The 19,480-nt window shown below is 39.1% G+C and overlaps 1 protein-coding gene across 1 annotated transcript; it reads right to left on the bottom strand.

Moving 5' to 3' along the window:
* Positions 1–320: 320 nt before the first annotated feature.
* Positions 321–18,894, bottom strand: fam234b (family with sequence similarity 234 member B). Its single transcript, XM_002932164.5, has 13 exons — positions 18,539–18,894; positions 16,429–16,824; positions 12,759–12,851; positions 10,978–11,166; positions 10,736–10,863; positions 9,738–9,885; positions 9,402–9,543; positions 8,419–8,562; positions 7,670–7,751; positions 6,284–6,439; positions 3,351–3,468; positions 2,482–2,711; positions 321–1,941 (listed from the first exon to the last, which is right to left on the bottom strand). The coding sequence occupies exons 1-13, from the start codon at positions 18,573–18,575 to the stop codon at positions 1,936–1,938; spliced, it is 1,869 nt and encodes a 622-aa protein (XP_002932210.2). The 5' UTR covers positions 18,576–18,894; the 3' UTR covers positions 321–1,935.
* Positions 18,895–19,480: the final 586 nt, after the last annotated feature.

Here is a 19,480-nt window from a genome sequence, read left to right as displayed (position 1 = left end):
TATTGCCTGCCCCAACTCCTGTCAAAGAGGCAGAGCGGGCAATTGCCTTCACTTCCCCTGCATGTTCTAGATGTCACTTTACGCCTTCATCCTCATGGTCTAAAACTGTGTATCATGGGCATCAGATTCTGCATTCCGACTCATACACAAGATTTTGGGCTGATGGTGCAAAGTTTGCCCTAATAACATTGCCAACAACATGGCACCTGCCTGCTTGCTGTGACTGTAATTCCAAGACTGAAGGAAACAAGATTTAAATTGTTTATATAGAGCAAGTAAATTTTATTTAGCTTTACAAACACAATAGAAATATTGTGACAGGTGACAGGTCCCCTTTAATTTAGACTGAACTGATTTATGTGCAGCAATACAGCATGCATCAAAATCGGCGATTGTACAGAAGATGCCCAGGTACGCAGCTGCGGTGAGGGGGGTCAAGGCAGGCCAGTTAAAGGGGGCTTTTATAGCTGGGGAGGTGTAGTTCTCCTTTAAAGAGGGTGAGGCTGCAACCTTACTCATGTATCACAATGGATGTGCACACATATGAACAGAATGCAACAAATGTTGGAACTGATTACGTTTTACAGTATTTATCACTGATCTGGCCAGGGATTCCAACATCAGATGTTAGTGTAAATAAGTCAATCCCACCCTTTCTTCCCAAAAGTGTCAGAAGGATTCTGGGAACTGGAGATCAGCAACATTGAGTGCCTGAGCTTGTGCATGCCTGCCCCATAAATCCATATAACAGCATATTTTACACACAGGTCAGAGTTATTTGGGCTCTACCAGACATTCCATGCTGGGGTTAGATTCGGACTAAGGTATGCTTACAGCAAAAGAGATGAAAATCTACGATTTAAGTGTTAACTTCCCTTTAAATCAAGTGTTTCTACTGCTATTCAGCATTGCACAGGGGTTAAAATGGGGAGTATAATTAACACTTATTTGGAGAACATTCAGGTCTGAACTTCATGTCTCTTTAAGCAGACTCTAGTCCCCAATAGCAGCGTCAGTGGCAATAATAAGTCATCCAAAGGGCCACATGTTGCCCACCCTGACCTCGCAGTACATAATACCCTGTTTCTTACACTCCATGGAAAAAAACTATCATGTCATGGATGGCATAAAAACAGCTTACAGTACCTTACAAAAGCCATCATTTATCTATACAAGTACAAATCTTTGTTTGTCATTTCCAAAAATCATCTTGTTCTAGACAATGTTTCAATTGAAAAATAATGCGCACAGTTAAGAATTTTCAGAACAGCCAAATAATTACACACACTTACAAATGGCTACATTATTCATTTTGTTGGTTATAAACCAGCTAAGGTTCAAGGTAAAAGGCAAAACATCTCTCTTTAAAAGCCAACTGAGATTTGCCTTTTATAACAGTACTCATGAGATGCAAAATAATGGTAAGGAGCCATGCATTGATATTCATATGTTTGTATGTCATCAAAAGTCTACAGGATGTAATTATAGATCCTACTTACTATGGAGTGGTTCCACCGCATCTGTGGCAACAACTAAAGGTTTTGGTGGTTAATATTATCTTAAACATGACATAGAAAGTTTCCAGGTATGCTGATATTAAGATAATGTAATAAGTTAATAAGGTAATAAGTTAAGACATTCCATCTATCAGCATAATGTTCAAAAACGAGCCCAAGCACTTAAAAAAAAATCTAGTCCTCAGATGTCGCTGAACTACAAATCTCAGTAGGCTTTCATTTATGACAATATATTGAAGATTGATATGTGACTTGTAGTCAAGAAACATCTGGATACCCCAGGTTAAGAAACAATGTTTGTGCTGTGAGGTTTGCTGTGATACCATGTATTTCCAACAGCAGGAAGAGTACCACACATTACAGGTAAGTCCCTTGTTGAATCCATCCTCCAATATTTCGTCTCCATGAGATGACATGGCTATGGCTGTATTAAGGACAGAAAGGGAAACACATTACCCCAAATCCACAATATACAGTCCACAGAATGTAAGAGATGCAGGCTTGACATCCTTTATATCATTTAGCATTGCCTGAGAAAAACATAAGCTGGGAGGATACAAGACGGAAATATGGAACTAAAAAAAAATTTCTTCCAAACCTTTAGATATAAAGAAAATGGCATCGTAATACCTTGAAGCCAATTAATGATTCTCCTCTTTTTTCACTATTTTCATTGTGCAGCTATTTATTCTTTTTATTGTCATGTTTGAAGCCAGAGTTCCTGAGTGATATTGCTGCCAGCCTTGGGATTTTGCCTGGTAAGGCAGTGCATGTGATAACATTTTAATTAGGCAGCTGATCAAAACAGGGAAACGTATACGTAACACCTTTTATTGGCTAATTTAGTTGATTATAAACTGAACATTTTTGGGACTGCTAGATTTCTTCTTCAGTATAACTGATATAACTTATTCTGCAATACGTTCGCCCAGTACAGTTATAAGACAGATATAAATATTCGTACCTTCTGAGGGACAGTACTGAACTTTAGCCGACTAAGAATCCTCTTCACATCTTCAACCTTAGGCTTCACTTTTGTATTTCCCATAGACAAAGGATGGCTGTAAGACATAGCCCATCTCAAGGCAAGCTTGCTGACCACTAAGCTTTGAGGCACATTGTCTGAAATTCCCATGTCTCGGTCTGATGTCACAATGATGACTATGGCATCTTTCTCCAGTTCCTTCATACCAACTGATTAATAAGAAAAAAGGTACATTTCTGAATAACACAGATTCACAAATGGTAAAACTGACAAACTTTTAGAGTTTCAGCTCCCCCCTATACTCCTTTAGATCAATGGCAAATTTAAAGAGATTCTATCATAATTTTTATGGTGTTGTTTTTATTAATGAATGACACTTCATACATTGCAAATAATTCATTCTACTATTTAAAATTTTATTTTTGAACCAATAAATATATATTTTTTTACAGTTGCAATATTGGTGGTGAAATTGGCCAGATATCGATCGGCCAGGTTAGAAAATCCAGTCGGATCGGGGACCGCATCGGCTCGTTGATGCGGCCCCCGAACCGACTGCCCCATTGCTGCCTACATAATCTGGTCGTTTGGCCCCAAGGCCAAACGATCGGATTTTTTTTTTTTTTTTAACTTCAAGCTCCCCGATATCGCCCACCTGTAGGTGGGGATATCGGGGGAAGATCCGCTCGCTTGGCGATCTCGCCGAGCGAGCGGATCTTACCGTGTATGGGGACCTTAACTCTAAACTAAAACTACATTGCTACAGATCCTATTGAGCCCTTCCCTCCAGTGCTGATCTTTTCCATAATGTTGATAAGGTTTCAGTATTAAATAGGAATATGACTTACCTGCCATCGTAACAATGTTTGTGCTAACATTAAAGAGATCCAGAATAACATCAGGATAGCTTGGGTGGAGAAGGAGGAGATGTCTATTCCACTGTGTATCAACTTGTGTATTCAGATTCTGCAGGATGAAACACAGTCAAGTCAACTGAATACTATGATGCTCTTCTAGATTTTAAAGGGATTCCATGATTTTTCTGTTGTACTTTTCATTTCTAAGTTACACAGTTTACATAGCAAATAATTCACTCTACTATTTAAAATGTTATTATTGAACCAACAAATGTATTTTTTTTTAGTTGTAACATTGGTGCTGTAATATCTATGTAATGCTGTAATATCTTGCTACCTTCCCATTGTTCTGCTGATCGGCTGCTGGGGGGAAAAGGATGGGGGGTGATATCACTCCGACCTGCAGTGCAGCAGTAAAGTGAGAGTGAAATATAAGAGCACCCTGGAAAATAAAGAACATAGCTAGCCGATAGTGAAATTTCAAAATTGAGTAGAGAAAATCTGTTTGCCCTTTTAAAAAATGGATTTAAATGCAGGATTCTGTGGAGAAGCTCTATTAACTGATTCATTTTGAAAAAAAAAAACATGTTTTCCCATGACATCATTCCTTTAATTCTTCTTAATGGTAATGTTCTGTAAAGGAGTTTTAAACCTTAATATAGAATTTGACAAAATTAAGTAATGTCTAAGTAACATTCATTAATTATATTTTTTTAGTGATTTTTGGAGTTGTAAGCTCTTGATTGATCAGTTCAAGTTTGAGATTATATGTAGTTATGTGTCCTCTGTTGTACATACAATTGTATTTCTGTCCAGTGCCATCCTAGGCACCGACAGCCACTAACAGCCAGCTACCCTCCTTGCAATCAATATAGGGCAAAAGCAATCAGCAAACAAAGCAGTTAACTGGGCCTAATGAAAAAAATTAATTCCAGTTGCAAATTGTCTTGAAATATTACTAAATATCTAAACCATAAAGTTAATTTAAATGTAAAGTTTTCAATACCTTACTGGCAACTGGAGCATACAGTGGTGTGAAAAACTATTTGCCCCCTTCCTGATTTCTTATTCTTTTGCATGTTTGTCACACTTAAATGTTTCTGCTCATCAAAAACCGTTAACTATTAGTCAAAGATAACATAATTGAACACAAAATGCAGTTTTTAAATGAAGGTTTACGTTATTAAGGGAGAAAAAAAACTCCAAATCTACATGGCCCTGTGTGAAAAAGTGATTGCCCCCCTTGTTAAAAAATAACGTAACTGTGGTTTATCACTCCTGAGTTCAATTTCTGTAGTCACCCCCAGGCCTGATTACTGCCACACCTGTTTCAATCAAGAAATCACTTAAATAGGAGCTACCTGACACAGAGAAGTAGACCTCAAAAGAAGCACCTCAAAAGCTAGACATCATGCCAAGAGCCAAAGAAATTCAGGAACAAATGAGAACAAAAGTAATTGAGATCTATCAGTCTGGTAAAGGTTATAAAGCCATTTCTAAAGCTTTGGGACTCCAGCGAACCACAGTGAGAGCCATTATCCACAAATGGCAAAAACATGGAACAGTGGTGAACCTTCCCAGGAGTGGCCGGCCGACCAAAATTACCCCAAGAGCGCAGAGACAACTCATTCGAGAGGCCACAAAAGACCCCAGGACAACATCTAAAGAACTGCAAGCCTCACTTGCCTCAATTAAGGTCAGTGTTCATGACTCCACCATAAGAAAGAGACTGGGCAAAAACGGCCTGCATGGCAGATTTCCAAGGTGCAAACCACTTTTAAGCAAAAAGAACATTAAGGCTCGTCTCAATTTTGCTAAAAAAACATCTCAATGATTGCCAAGACTTTTGGGAAAATACCTTGTGGACCGACGAGACAAAAGTTGAACTTTTTGGAAGGTGCGTGTCCCGTTACATCTGGCGTAAAAGTAACACAGCATTTCAGAAAAAGAACATCATACCAACAGTAAAATATGGTGGTGGTAGTGTGATGGTCTGGGGTTGTTTTGCTGCTTCAGGACCTGGAAGGCTTGCTGTGATAGATGGAACCATGAATTCTATTGTCTACCAAAAAATCCTGAAGGAGAATGTCCGGCCATCTGTTCGTCAACTCAAGCTGAAGCGATCTTGGGTGCTGCAGCAGGACAATGACCCAAAACACACCAGCAAATCCACCTCTGAATGGTTGAAGAAAAACAAAATGAAGACTTTGGAGTGGCCTAGTCAAAGTCCTGACCTGAATCCTATGGAGATGTTGTGGCATGACCTTAAAAAGGCGGTTCATGCTAGAAAACCCTCAAATAAAGCTGAATTACAACAATTCTGCAAAGATGAGTGGGCCAAAATTCCTCCAGAGCGCTGTAAAAGACTCGTTGCAAGTTATCGCAAACGCTTGATTGCAGTTATTGCTGCTAAAGGTGGCCCAACCAGTTATTAGGTTCAGGGGGCAATTACTTTTTCACACAGGGCCATGTAGGTTTGGATTTTTTTTCTCCCTAAATAATAAAAACCCTCATTTAAAAACTGCATTTTGTGTTTACTTGTGTTATCTTTGACTAATAGTTAAATGTGTTTGATGATCAGAAACATTTTGTGTGACAAACATGCAAAAGAATAAGAAATCAGGAAGGCAAATAGTTTTTCACACCACTGTATATCTAAGATACAGTTCTGTCCTTTGGTTTACATACACCTATGCTTTAGCTGTTCAAACAACGAGAGGTCATTTCAAAATAACCACTTAGAGGCAGATTTTTTTAGCTTTTATTTACCATATATAATTTCCTGTTGTAGCCAGTAGTGCTAAAGACTATCAAATTCAGCAACTTCACTTATGTTCAATAAGACTGTACTATGTGCAGCAATTTCTACTTGTTATGCTCTGATTATATTGCTTAGCATGAACATGACTTCAAGTTTTACTCACTCTGCCGGTGGCCAGAAGGCTACCATCGCCCCAGAAAATAAAGGCAGACCTTCCATCTGAGGTTGGAACAGAAGCAGCCACTGTTGTTTCCTTCACATGCCATGGAACTTCCCATTCCCAAAGAGATTCACCAGATGTGCCATTAATAATGATGATCTGAAAAGTAAATCAGAGCCTGAAAGTCTTTCTCAATTAAACATCATTTAAAAATACCAGTAGAGTTGAAACACTGTCTGTTATATACAAGGCTGTAGTGAAGAGGCTATCAATACTGCAGCTTCTCAATATACAGCTATTCCTAATGAATGGAAACTAAATAGGACAAAACACTACTTTCATAGAAAGAAGATTTTGTATGCACCTGACAACAAGAGTTGCATTTCTACCACAGGAAGTAGGTTAAAACAAAATCTTTGTCAAATGCAAACTAAAATGCAACGCACCCAGAAGATGCTTAAATATTTTGCCAGTGATCATTTATTTCATTTTATTTTATATCCTGATGAATATTAATGTGGACATTTTAATTGGTGAGGAAAGGGGAGTAAAAAACTAAGCTGCCCAAGGTCACAGAGCTGTGGAACGCATTCATTTTAACAGACCAGAAAGGATCTATTGGAAATTCCAATAATGGAGCCATTTTTAAAACTAACACTCCTTTTTAGGTCAGACTGAAATAAGGCACCATATATATTATTTATAACTGCTTATATGAGGAGTGTCAGATAAGAAATATGCCCCCTTTAAGGGGCCACATTGGCTAATTCCTGAACAACTGAATCAGTCATACAGACCTGCACTTTCTCGTATGACCGCATGATCCAATGGGGATCCACTAATCCACTAATCCAGAGCTCTTGGCAAATCATTTATGCACACCCCGATTGCTTAAATAATCACATCAAGTTCCACAAAACGGCAAATTGCTGGCCAATGATCAACCGCAGTACAGATCAACCTCTGACATGCATCTTTTCTCTGGAGACATTGCATACACCAAGTCTTTTTGTAAATGTATTGCTAATACTGGCTTTTGCTTCAAAAAACCCTAGTGTTCATCACATGAACAATAATAATCCTTCTATTCCTTCTATGTACAACAGGTCCCTTGCATTTCTCTGTCTGGTAACAAACAATGGTTAAACTGAATCAATATTAGGGAGCAGATTTATTATGCTGTGTAAAAACAGCCTTTGCCATGTAAAAAACAGAGTAAAATTGGCGTATTCCTTTTTACGTGTTTTTCTTTTGCCGGAACTTACATAAAATAACGGCGTAAAATTTGGCGTTTGATCGGCAAACTTCTCCATTAAATTTTACACTGTTTTTTTTGGCAAATTTCATTTTACGCAGCATAATAAATAAGCCCCATTATATAATACATACCCTTTTCGAAGTATTGTTGCTATAAACTTGCAATAAGAAGTCTAGGCTTCCATCAGGATTATAGTGTCCAGGCTGTGGCTGACTACAGAAAGTAATTAAAGAAAGAATTCATGATTCAAGCATATATATCATATTATATCATATGATGTATCCTGTGTAAGTGTTGCCAGCCCTCAAAAGCATAAAGAAACATTTTTGTTTCCTCTGAGAAGTAACAGGTGCTACTCTGGGCATGCTCAAATACAAAGAATACATGATTCATATACACTGAGCTTTAAATTACGATAAAAGCACCACTTAATTACTGGACTGTTGAATTTTTAACTCTGCATGAATAAAAACTGCACATGAAACTACTGACTGATCACATTAGCAACATATGTGGATTTTTTGTGTGTGTGTTTTAAAACCCTCTGCAACTTGGTTGCACATGGAGTTAAGAGTTAGGGGTAGGGCACTCTAGTACATATATCTATTGTGCTGTAAGGGTGATCCTAAGAAAGGGCTTCATTGTGTGAACAGCCATACAATAAATATAGGCACACAGCCTGGAGTTTATTGCCTTTTATTTATATCATGTACCAATATAACCTCACAGCACGGATGTTGGGGTAAACAAAGTGGCTGTGAAAATAAAGCAGAAAGTACAAACAGTGCTGCACTAACAAATGCATCCTGTTTTGATGTTTGCTCCCTAATATGTGCAGTGTTTCAGCCCTGTGAAAACAGTATAATGAAACCATTGGAACCTGTTGATGTTCTTTAGGCTAACAGCCCATCTCTTCTGCAAATCTTTCCCCCGCAGCAATGTCAGGCCATCGGTCGTAGTGATAAGCAGGTCACTGCAGTTACTGTTCATCACTGGAATGTTTTGTAGGAACTCCACTCCTTCCCTGGGAAATTAAATGGGACCAGTCACCGCCCAAACCACCAAAGAATGGGGACTATTTGGTTTTAGAAAGATCACAAAAGTCCTACATAAAGAGGTTGTTTGTGAACCAAAAAATCCTAAATCTCAGAGCACGTGATGTTACTAGAGGTCCTGCCAACCCTAAGGGACCTTATTTAAGCGTTTCTTAATGTTGGGACCCAGATATTGCCTCTACATAAATAAACAAACCTCTATAATAATAATAAACCTCTATAATAAACCTCTAAATTGTGCTTTGCTTGCTTAATTGCATCCAGCTGCAGTTTCCCCTGTGACATTAAAATCCTGCTTTCAACAGGATGGCCAAAATTGTTCGCTAGGGTTGGTGCCCTAAACAAGCATATATGGATAGCAGTTTCCATCATCTAGTACAGGTAATGCTATCCACATTTTCTCCAATACTCAGTGGTCTGAACTAACCCTTTAACAATGTTATTTCCCATATCAGACATATTTGTGCTGTTGTCGCTATACTTCAATACATTAGAGGTGGTTTCAGTTTGGCACCATTTTTTTTTGTAAATGGCTGATTAACAACACATCATCCAGAATATGGCAGAATATCAAATTTAAAGCTACTTATTACCATATCAGTAGAAAATAAAGCTTGTGATCATCAAAAATGTCAGTTGTTTTGAACACAAAACACTGCTACATTAGAATTTTATTCTGTTTTAAAGTAATTTGTTGCAAAATATCTAACTTAATATATTTCAATATGTTCCCCTTTACAGGAACATGTGCAGTAACAAGAGTATTTCATTAGTGTATAAATCACATCTATCACCTTATCCCTATTACCTGTAAACATTGATCGTCTGAGAGCCATTTGCTGTTCTCCGTTTCTCCCACTCTGGATCCTTCTTCTGCAGAGCTCTGGGCAAACTCTCTCCAGTTTTTGCCTGCATGTAAAAATCTTTGAGAGCAACTGCCTGCACATTCCCTGCAAATATACAGGACAGTGTAATTAGATGTTACTCCCTGTTCAGTAAAGTTCTTCTTCACTGTCACTATTTTATTTATAGCAGATTTCTGTTATTATAATAACTATGGGACCAAAAATGTATCAATAACACTCTGATATACTGTATACCTTTTTTTAGATTTTTAATATAAAGTGATGTTGTTAATTCTTACCAATCCCAAACAAGATGTATATGGCTCCCTGAGCAGTGTAATGGACCTGAGGTCCTTGGAGTTTGCCTTTAACTGCAGCTTCATATTTAACAACCTCTCCCAGCAGTTGCCCAGTCAGACCAGAGACCAACTGGAATCCAAGTCGTGGCTGCATGTAAAAGTCGTAAAACTTCATTAGAATTAATTAAGTAACACATGGAAGTGTAATCAAATGGTTAAGTCTCCCATACTTTCCATGCAGCTGCTCTGTTCTGCTTTATGGCCGAGATCCTAGCACAAATCATTAATAATCAGCTCTGTAGCATCAGCTTCTATAACACATTTAACCTCAGTTTCTGATAATTATTTGATCATTTTCAACAAACCTTAAGTTAACTCTATAGAAGCAGCCCTAAACACTGAGCATGCCCCTATCCCTTTCTGAAGGTCTCAGAGATGTTAGAGGGCAGCCCTTTTGAAATAAAAAAAACAAGTGGCATAAACGTAATACATTTATTGGCTAATTAAGATAATCATAACAAGCTTTTAGAACATTTTAGTTCCTTTTTCAAAAGAACCAAATCTTTTCAAAAGGATTGCCCTGTAAACTTTTGACTGAATTACATGGTACAACTTTACCAGACTCAGAGACAGAGGTGATGATTCCCCCTCAGAGAAGAATAGAAGGAGTTTGGCAGAATGTGTGTGTATATTTATATTTACATTTGTTAGTTTCAAGAAGATTTAAAGCCTAATAAAAGAATAATAACTCTGTATTTTTTATGCTGAACTTACTGTACCAGCCCAGAGATTAAGCAGCCTTAGGCGGATACCACAGAAAAACACACTAAGAATCAGCCACCCTCTGCTGGCATCAGCCTCCTATCTTGCCTACACCCAAAACCGTTGTGTTGGCCTGGGTGCAGACATGCAGTAGATAACGGATCTGAAACTCTTGTGTTTATTTGCAGATAGACATTTTTAAAATGATGTATTTAAACTTTTATAAAGACTGTTACCTGTTGCTCTCCGACGGTAAGTATTAATAAGTCACTAGTATGATCCCCATTTAGGTCTGGCAGGACAACTGCAGAAGTAGCCAAAGCCCCACTGGACGGATGAACCAAAGTGGTCCAGATTGGTTTTCCTTCAAAAAAAAGAACACAAAACAGATCCTGTTATTTTAACAAAGAATAAAATTTGAGTAGCAAACTCCTTTTTTGGACATTTAGTTAGGACAGAAGTGAGTGACTGCAAATACCTGAGGTAGCGCTGACAAGCTGCAGAAGTTTAGAGCGTCCGGTTAGAAGACAAGTATTATTCTGTAGGGAATCAGGTACCAACAATCCACACTTTACAGTTTGGATTTCCTCCTGCACACGACTGCTCCAAAGGATGCTGTTATTAATGCCAGATAGGGCTGCTACTGAGATGTGATGCCTCACAGCATCTTCATGCAAAAGAAAGAAAATCAGAAAATACAAATAAGCAAGCCACACGTGCACATAAAGAGGGCAAAAGACAGATAACTGAATATAGAACTCAGCCAGATAAACTGGAAGAGAGAAAAACATATGATTATAGGCAGCATGGCAAAAATGGATCAAACATTAAAAGGGATACTACTGCTAGAAGTTATAGTTGCTTTAGCATTAGGTCACTATCTACCAGCTAAAATCCCCCGGACAAATATGCATTAAATTATATGAATTCAATGAAATATAAAACAAAGGATTACCCTGTTTTTTAAGCAGGAACATTTTTGGCATAGTAAAGTGAATAATGAACCAAATGAAACCAATTTAAAGAAACAGACAAAATTTAAAGAAGAAGGTAAAATAACTGGGAGGTGCCTAATGAAAGAATATGACTAATCTCTGCAAAAAATTTCCCAGGCTGATGCATTTTTTAAAGAAGAAAAGCACTAGCCTGGGGTAATAAATAAGTGACTAAAATAACTAGGGGTTCATAACAAGCTGGTAACCACTAATGATTTTACCTTTGCTTTTCTGTTAAAACATGGGAGATTCTGATGTTCCCATTAGGTGAACGCATTGTTCTTAGTAAAGATTCACAATTATTTTTGGAGTCCCTCAATTAGGATTTGGGCAAAAAGAGATCCAGATCCTGTCAGCTAAAAACCACCAGCCAGTACTGCAGACTATTACTGAAATATCTGCATAATGGTCTGATGGTTGACCAGATGGGATCAGTTTGATCTCTCTGGCACGTGGTGGGCACTTTGCACAAGCATCCACTTGGTCTTTGGCCTTACCAAACAAACAGGTCTCTTTGTTTATCATCAGCTTATGACAACTGCTCTTTTTCTCATTTTATTTAAATATTGCATACAAAAAAACGAAAGAATAAACACTGGCATTTGGTGCATTCCTAGTTCTTATGGAACCAAATTCTTTTTGTACTGCCAACCCTCACCTCTAAATAAGAATAAGAGATTAGAACAATCCATGTAATAAAAATACTATTTCCAGTTAGACACAACTTTCAGATAATATAATTTTTGTAATGGCATGAAATATTTCATAGAACCTAAGTTCTGTTAGGGCAGTTCTGTCCAACTGGCGGCTCTTTGTGTGGCCCCCCCCCCCCCCCCCCATCTGTCTGGCTGCTGTGACTGCTTACCTTTGTGTAAGCTTTAAAAGGTATCAGTACTGAGATGCAAGCCCCTTGCATTTTTCACACCTGTAAGCCCCTTCCATTGTTCACACATATTTCTGTGCCTCAAAATAGACTGCAATGTGAAGCCTCTCTATTGCCACTATTCCCAAGTCTGCTTCAATGTTAGACTTCCACATTGTAAGGAAGAATTCTACTATCTTTTTTTCTAGTTCTTTAAGGCTAATTATCTACTGCACAAGCCCACATTTTTTTTATAGATGCTTTATTCTTTACCACAAGCTACACCAGCGTTCTAATAGCAGCCCATTAAACTGCAGTTCCTCTAGCATTCACATGCTATTTATGTAGTACTAAATCAGAGCTGTGGAAAAATAATAGTAATAAATGTTGATTTGTGATTACCTTGGGACACATTTTTACGGGATGAGAAAGAAATTAGGATGTCAGGAACACCATCCTTATTCACATCAAACAGTTCCAGAGGAGCAGGAACACCTGTAAAGAACAGTATCACAGACAGAATTGTAAAAGGAGTTACAGTGATTTCTAACACTTAAAGGAGAAGGAAAGGTAAAAACTAAGTAAGCTTTATCAGAAAGGTCTATGTAAATATAGCCATAAGCACAGAACTGCTACTGTGAGTCCTCAGTGAAAAGAACCACATTTCTTTCCTTTTATTTTGTATACATTATCTTCTGTGTCAGACTTCCTGCTCTTAGAAAAATGCTTCAGGGCATGGCACGATTCTGCTCAGTTTGCTTCTCTCTGCTTTCTCTCCCTCCCTTCTCTTCCTCCCCCTCCCATCTCATCTCTCCCCCCTCCCCTCTCTGCTATGTAATCTGAGCTTAGAGATGTTTCAGGAGCAGTGTGCAGGCAGGGAAGTAAAGTCACACTGATCTAAAAATAGCAGCTGCTATCTTAAACAAACAGAGGGAGTTTCTAGTGCCGTTTACTTAGGTATGGTAAAGCATTCCGCAGAATAAATACAGTGTTCCAGATAGTACTATTGTGACTAATCTATTGGCAGTAAAATGCCAAAGTGCCTTTCATTCCCCATTCTCCTTTAAAAGTATAACTAGATTCATTCTAGCATTACAGTTTTAAAGAGAAGCTTTTGCCAGAAAACGTGTTTATTGGACTTTCCCAATATCCAAGAACCAAAAGCAGGGGAGGGTTATTCACTAAACAACCCTGTATTTGAAGATTTGAAGGTTCATGCACTTGCACAAATATTAAAACAGGGGATTTGCATTGCTCAATCACCTACAATCAATCCCACAACCTCCCTTTATGTGTTTTTCTGTACTTTAGCAAGAAAAAAGGGCAAATAATAATGTACATTTAAAGTTCCTATAGGTCATCCTGATCATATTTCGCTGATAGGGCTGCTTTTGTAAGTAATTGTTACTTGAAGTCCCTAAATCTGACTGTTTTGCCAACCTGACTGTCCTCTCAATCTGCCAGTTATAGTTTCTAATGCAAATGGACTACCACTGCACTAATATGGCAGCCCCCTCAGAGGAACATGGGGGATCAGAAAGGTAATGTAATGAAAAAAAGGTTTAATTTCTGGTGTCAGTATCTCTTTATGGTATTATGCCTTTAAAAATGGGTGTTAATCTGGGCAGCCTCTCTCCTATAAAAAGCTGCAAGCAAGGAAGATTTAAACCTGTGGAATCAATGGTGTTGTCTTGCTAATCTCTCTCCTATAAAATCTAATGGCAGAGGGGGATCGAGCCTGTGACTGGGACTAATGCCCTGGTAATTAGAAATTTGGCCAAAGAAATGCTGCCATGCTGGGAAAAATATGTCAGGAGAGAAATAGTTATGACCACCATATGAGGTTTACCTTGACATAGTAAGGTGGCATGTCAGTTTTATGATTCTAACTTTGTAAATTACTTGTGAAACGGGGACTGTGCATTGAGCACTCTCCTCTCTTTAGTATATTCATAATACCCCTAGTTGGAAACTTTTTGCTGGTTATCGTTGGGTGTGCTGCTATTGCAAATTTTATGTCTGCATTTTGCCTTGAGTGTAAACAGTGGGTGTGCTCCTGTTCGCACTTTTACACATACCATTCCCCCACAGTATTACAGGTACAATAAATGTGTAACGTAACAATCAGCCTACTTCCACCTCTAAGGCCACTTTTCTATATTCTATCTGCCCTTCAGATATGTCCCAATGCACCTGTATGCAGCTTATTACATAAACATAAAGAAAAATCTTCAGCACACCACTTACATACATGTTCTCAAAGGGTGCTTAACTTCCACAGCCGCTCCCAAGCCTTTTTTCCATGTATCTTTGCAAAGGGGAAGAAGCACTCCAGTGTGTCGGCAATGCCTTTAAATTATTTATTTGCAGAAATGAACAAATAGCACAAGCTTTCGGGGGTGACCCCTTCTTTCTGCAAATAAATTATTTAAAGGCATTGCCGACACACTGGAGTGCATCTTCCCCTTTGCAAAGATACATGGAAAAAAAGGCTTATTACATAAAGACACCTTACGCACTGTACCCAGTAACCCTGTCCTTTTGCACCTGACCAGTTCCTACCATAGCCTTTAAAGGCATGGTTCACCTTAACTTTTATTATGATGTAGACAATCAAATTCTATTTGCTATGAGTTTTTAATTAAGTTTGTGTTTTTTGGATCACTTCATTTGGATTATCTTTTGTTTAGCAACTCTCCAATGTGGAATTTCAGCAGCTATCTGGTTGCTAGGACCAAGTGAACCCTAGCAACCAGGCAGTGGTTTAAATGAGAGACTGGAAAGTAAACAGCAGAGGGACTGAATATAATGATAAGTAATAAAAAGTAACAAAAACAAAAAAATTGTAGCCTCATATAGCAACAGTATTTTGACTGCTAGGATCAGTGACCCCCCCCCCTTCTGACAGCTTGAAAAAGATGTAGAAGACAAATAATTCAAAAATTATAAAAAAAAATCAAAACCAATGAAAAAGGTGTTAAGAACAGTCCATTCTAAAAGTTAACTTAAAGGTGAATAACCCCTGTAATCTACTTACTCTCTACACCTGATTAGCCTTTCTGAACCAAGGTCTTACCAACTATACACTTGTTTTTCCTGTTCTGTTTTTCGAAGCATGAAAAAAAAAAAACTGTACACTTTGGCCAGAATAAAAGCCTGTTAAAGGACATGTAAACCCCACACACAAAAATCAGTGAACAGTCTCTTTGAAATCTTTCAATAGCTGCAAAACTGGTTGTCCAGAGGTTAATAGTAAGGCTGCAACATCTCCTTAATCACTTAGATTTCCTTCTCCTCCTGTAACCCACTCGCCCCCTCCCTCGGGAACTTGCTTTGATTTCTGGCTTGCCCGACATGCTCAGTTGTTCTAAGCTAAGATTGCTAACACGCCCCCCAGTCTAGCAGCCAGTAAAGAGATGGCATTGCTGGTTCCCATAGAAACTCAGCTCTAGCTGTCTGCTTCAATTTTTTCTCCTAACCTCCTCTCCTGAGCTCAGCTCAAACAAAGCAGAACTTTTATCAAAGACAGTTCTGCCTGTGTGAGCCTGTATTCTTGATGAAATGTATGCTGAATAAGGGTTTGTGTGTGTGCTGTTTGCAGATTTAAATGTATCTGATTATGTATCAGAGGAAAAATTGCCACTGGGTGAAAGTTGCTATTTGCTTTAGGAACATGTGATGGTGCTAGCAAATGGAGGGGATATATGCAGTACAACTAATGCCATTTGGGTGCGGGAGACATTCCCAACTGATATACATTGTAGGCAAATGTAGGCTTTACATGTCCTTTAAAGCAATCCTGAAACAGGAAAAACAGGAGAATATACTGGGATTTTTTTAATGATACAATCATACTTATAACACCCCAGGCAGCATCAAGAGGTTGTCTCATTGCAATATTGCTATGTAAATGCAAATGTCATCAATTGTAAGAATCCAATGAAGCAAGCACCAAAGGGTAATAATAAAGTAATTGTTTTAAACTCTACAAAACACATTCTTCTAATCTTTATTTGCACAATGTTTTACAGAGATAACGACTGATTATTAAATTATTTCAGATATACATTACCTGTCTCCTGACCAACGTGGAGTGTCCAGAATTGGTGATGCCCACTGTGAGGACAAGGAATGATAAATGCGCAAATAAGAACCATGACCATGGAGACAACAACTGTAAGTAGGAAGACTGTGGTCCTTATATACGACACAACTGATGATGTAGCCTTTAGCTCAAGATCCAGTCCTCCTGTTGGGGTTAGCCCCTCCTCTTTAGCATCAACTGGACGCTGCTGGACTCTCTTGGAGACTCTTTCAACATCAGAGCTTGGGTCCTGATATCCACCCCTACTGCTTTTCCCATTCTGGACTCCATTCTGCTGGATGTTAATCACCAGATCATCCTCACTTTCATCACTGTCTGCCTGTGTGAGAGGGTCATATTCCCGGGGGTCATGGGACTTCTTTCCTGCGAATGGGTAAATAATATAGTACACTAAGCAACACACTGTCACAAGAATCCAAGATGGGGGCTACATAACATCTCCACCAACTTTATAGTGAACTTCATAGACTCACACCTTTCTTAATATAAAGACGTATGGCCCCAGCCACTGTGGACAAGGGTGAATGGGTGAATAGCTACAAGTATGGCACAACTAAAAATCCCAGCCAACATTCATGCAGGCATGCAAACTTAAATACTGGAAAAGCAAAGTTTAAAGGACAAAAAATATAATCATTGAAAAGCCTCTTTGAAATCTTTTGAAATACTTGCCTGTTGTTCATAGGTTAATAGTAAGGCTGCAGCATCCCCTTCCTTTCTTCCTTTAACTCATTTGGCCCCCTACCTTAGGAAATGAATTTGGCTCTTGGCTAACTGAGCATGCCTAGTTCTTACCAAACACACCCTCCAGTCTAGCAGCCAATTAAGTAATTACACTGCTGTTTCCAAAGATACTCTGCTCAAGCTCTGTACTCTGCTGCAGAAACATGTTTTTTTCTCCTAACCTCCTGTCCTGAGGTCAGCTTAACTGTTACAAGGCACAATACAAGCATGACTTTTTATCAAAGCAAGTTCTACCCTGTTTGCGCAGTAACAGGCCACCTGTGTTATTAGCAGTGAACATTTTTGTCCTGAAATCTGCCTTGTGTAAGCCGTGACAGGTGGATAACATACTGGTCAGCACTTACCAAACAGAGTGCAGATCAAAGCCTGACACATGCTACTTTTGTCTGGGTATCGTACTAATTTACCTATTGTACTAATGCACTGCCCGTCAGTCAGATTTCTATTTCATACCTATATTTGTTATTGTTGTGCTACACTGATAAAGAGCAACTTAGGGCCCCCTGGCTCCTTCCCTAGGGAAACACACCAACACCACTTGCCCCTTATTTGTTTTCCACCCCTATCCTTAGATCGTTGATCCCTAACCAGTGGCTCCTGAGCAACATGTTTCTCCCCAACCCCTTGGATGTTGCTCCCAGTGACTTCAAAGCAGGTGTTTATTTTTGAATTCCTGACTGGGAGGCAATTTTTGGTAGTGTAGTGCCAAACAGAGCCTTCTGTAGGCTACCAGTCCACATAGGGGTTATTAAATAGCCAACTGTTGCTCTTACTTACTGGCACCATCAGGAACCATTTTCATGCTTGTGTTGCTCACTGACACTTTATCCATTAGGTATTAATGGGTGGGGGATTCCTGCCTTAGATCCTCCAGTAGGTCACTCAATGCACTGTTCCACTGTTGTCTTCTCACTATTGCAGCAGTGCAGTGGATTGTAGTTCAATAACTGCCAGAGGGCATTGGTTGGACAGGTCTGACCCATTCCATATTCTCTTGTCTATTATGGGTTAAGATTGCGTTTTTATAAAATATATTTACTGCTTCTACATTACAATCTACACAATACTATATCGGCTGCAATTCCGCTACCCCTGAACAAACCGAAGGCCCAACATTAAAGATACTGAAGCTGCTCTCTTTGTCAGTCAGTACTGACACCACATATGGCAGAGACTAATGTGCCTAAGCGATACCTGCCCCCTACATACCAACCACTAATGCACATTGCTGCGATGCCGGGAAGCAACTCTCTACAATACGCACATACACGAATGTAACTTCCCCACACAACCCAAACAGCCCAGGCAAGTCCCGTTTTTTATACTTAGTTACCTGGCAGCTTCAGAGCCCTGGACAGCACCGTAGCCATGCTGCACGCATAGTCTGCGCATGCGCCACGCAATGGCTTCTGGGTGTTGTAGTTTAGATAAACACAGGAAGAATATAAATGTCACGATGTCGTAATGTTTACAGCAATTTCACAGCTATGTGACCAAGATGTTGCTAAGATTTTGTGACATCTCAATTAGCAATGCCTAATTCTCAGTATGCTAACAGTTTAGGCTTTGTCGTAGTTTAGCTAGCTATCTGTGAGCGAAGGAGCTTATGTTGCTGAATGATGGGGGGGATTGTAATGCAGAAAGGCAGACACCCCCCTCCTTCGGTGAGAATGGTCGCTCCCTCGCACTTTCCTCTGCTGCTCCAAGCACTTTGAACTGGTCACTATGTATTTTGTGGCATTTAACAGGCCCCCTGCTGGTGACATATTGCACGTACAGTTTGACTCATAATTAGAAAACTGGGCACCTGCACTGTAAAATACTATAGTGAAATATGCAGAAGCACATGGTTGGGGGGCGGCTTTAATGATGACCCAGAAAGTGAGTTTGTGTATGTGAGAGAGGAGAAATGTTGCGGTACCTTGCTGGACATTTAGCAAATCAGCGTGACAGGTATGTGATGATGGTGCAATGTTGCCCTTTAAGGTGAGAGCCACACAGAGACCATTCACTGGGATCAGATGGTGGCATGGTGCTCAAGAAATAGCAACAGAGTAATATGAATATAAGTATGGTTTTTATTTGTTTAATCTATGCTGGTAGTATGAAGTGTCCCACAGTATTTCTGAAAACCAGCAAAGGTAATCATTTAGTGGGGCTCATCCTCCGCCCCACCCCACCCCCTCACGCTATCATAAGCTTATGCTTCTGGCAAAATAAATGCTGAGTTAACACGTACAGTGATGTCAATGGATGACACAGCATTTTGTGATAT

This window comes from Xenopus tropicalis, chromosome 4, assembly GCF_000004195.4.
Source record: "Xenopus tropicalis strain Nigerian chromosome 4, UCB_Xtro_10.0, whole genome shotgun sequence".
NCBI classification, from domain to species: domain Eukaryota; kingdom Metazoa; phylum Chordata; class Amphibia; order Anura; family Pipidae; genus Xenopus; species Xenopus tropicalis.
This window is presented reverse-complemented; position numbering and strand designations above follow the sequence as displayed.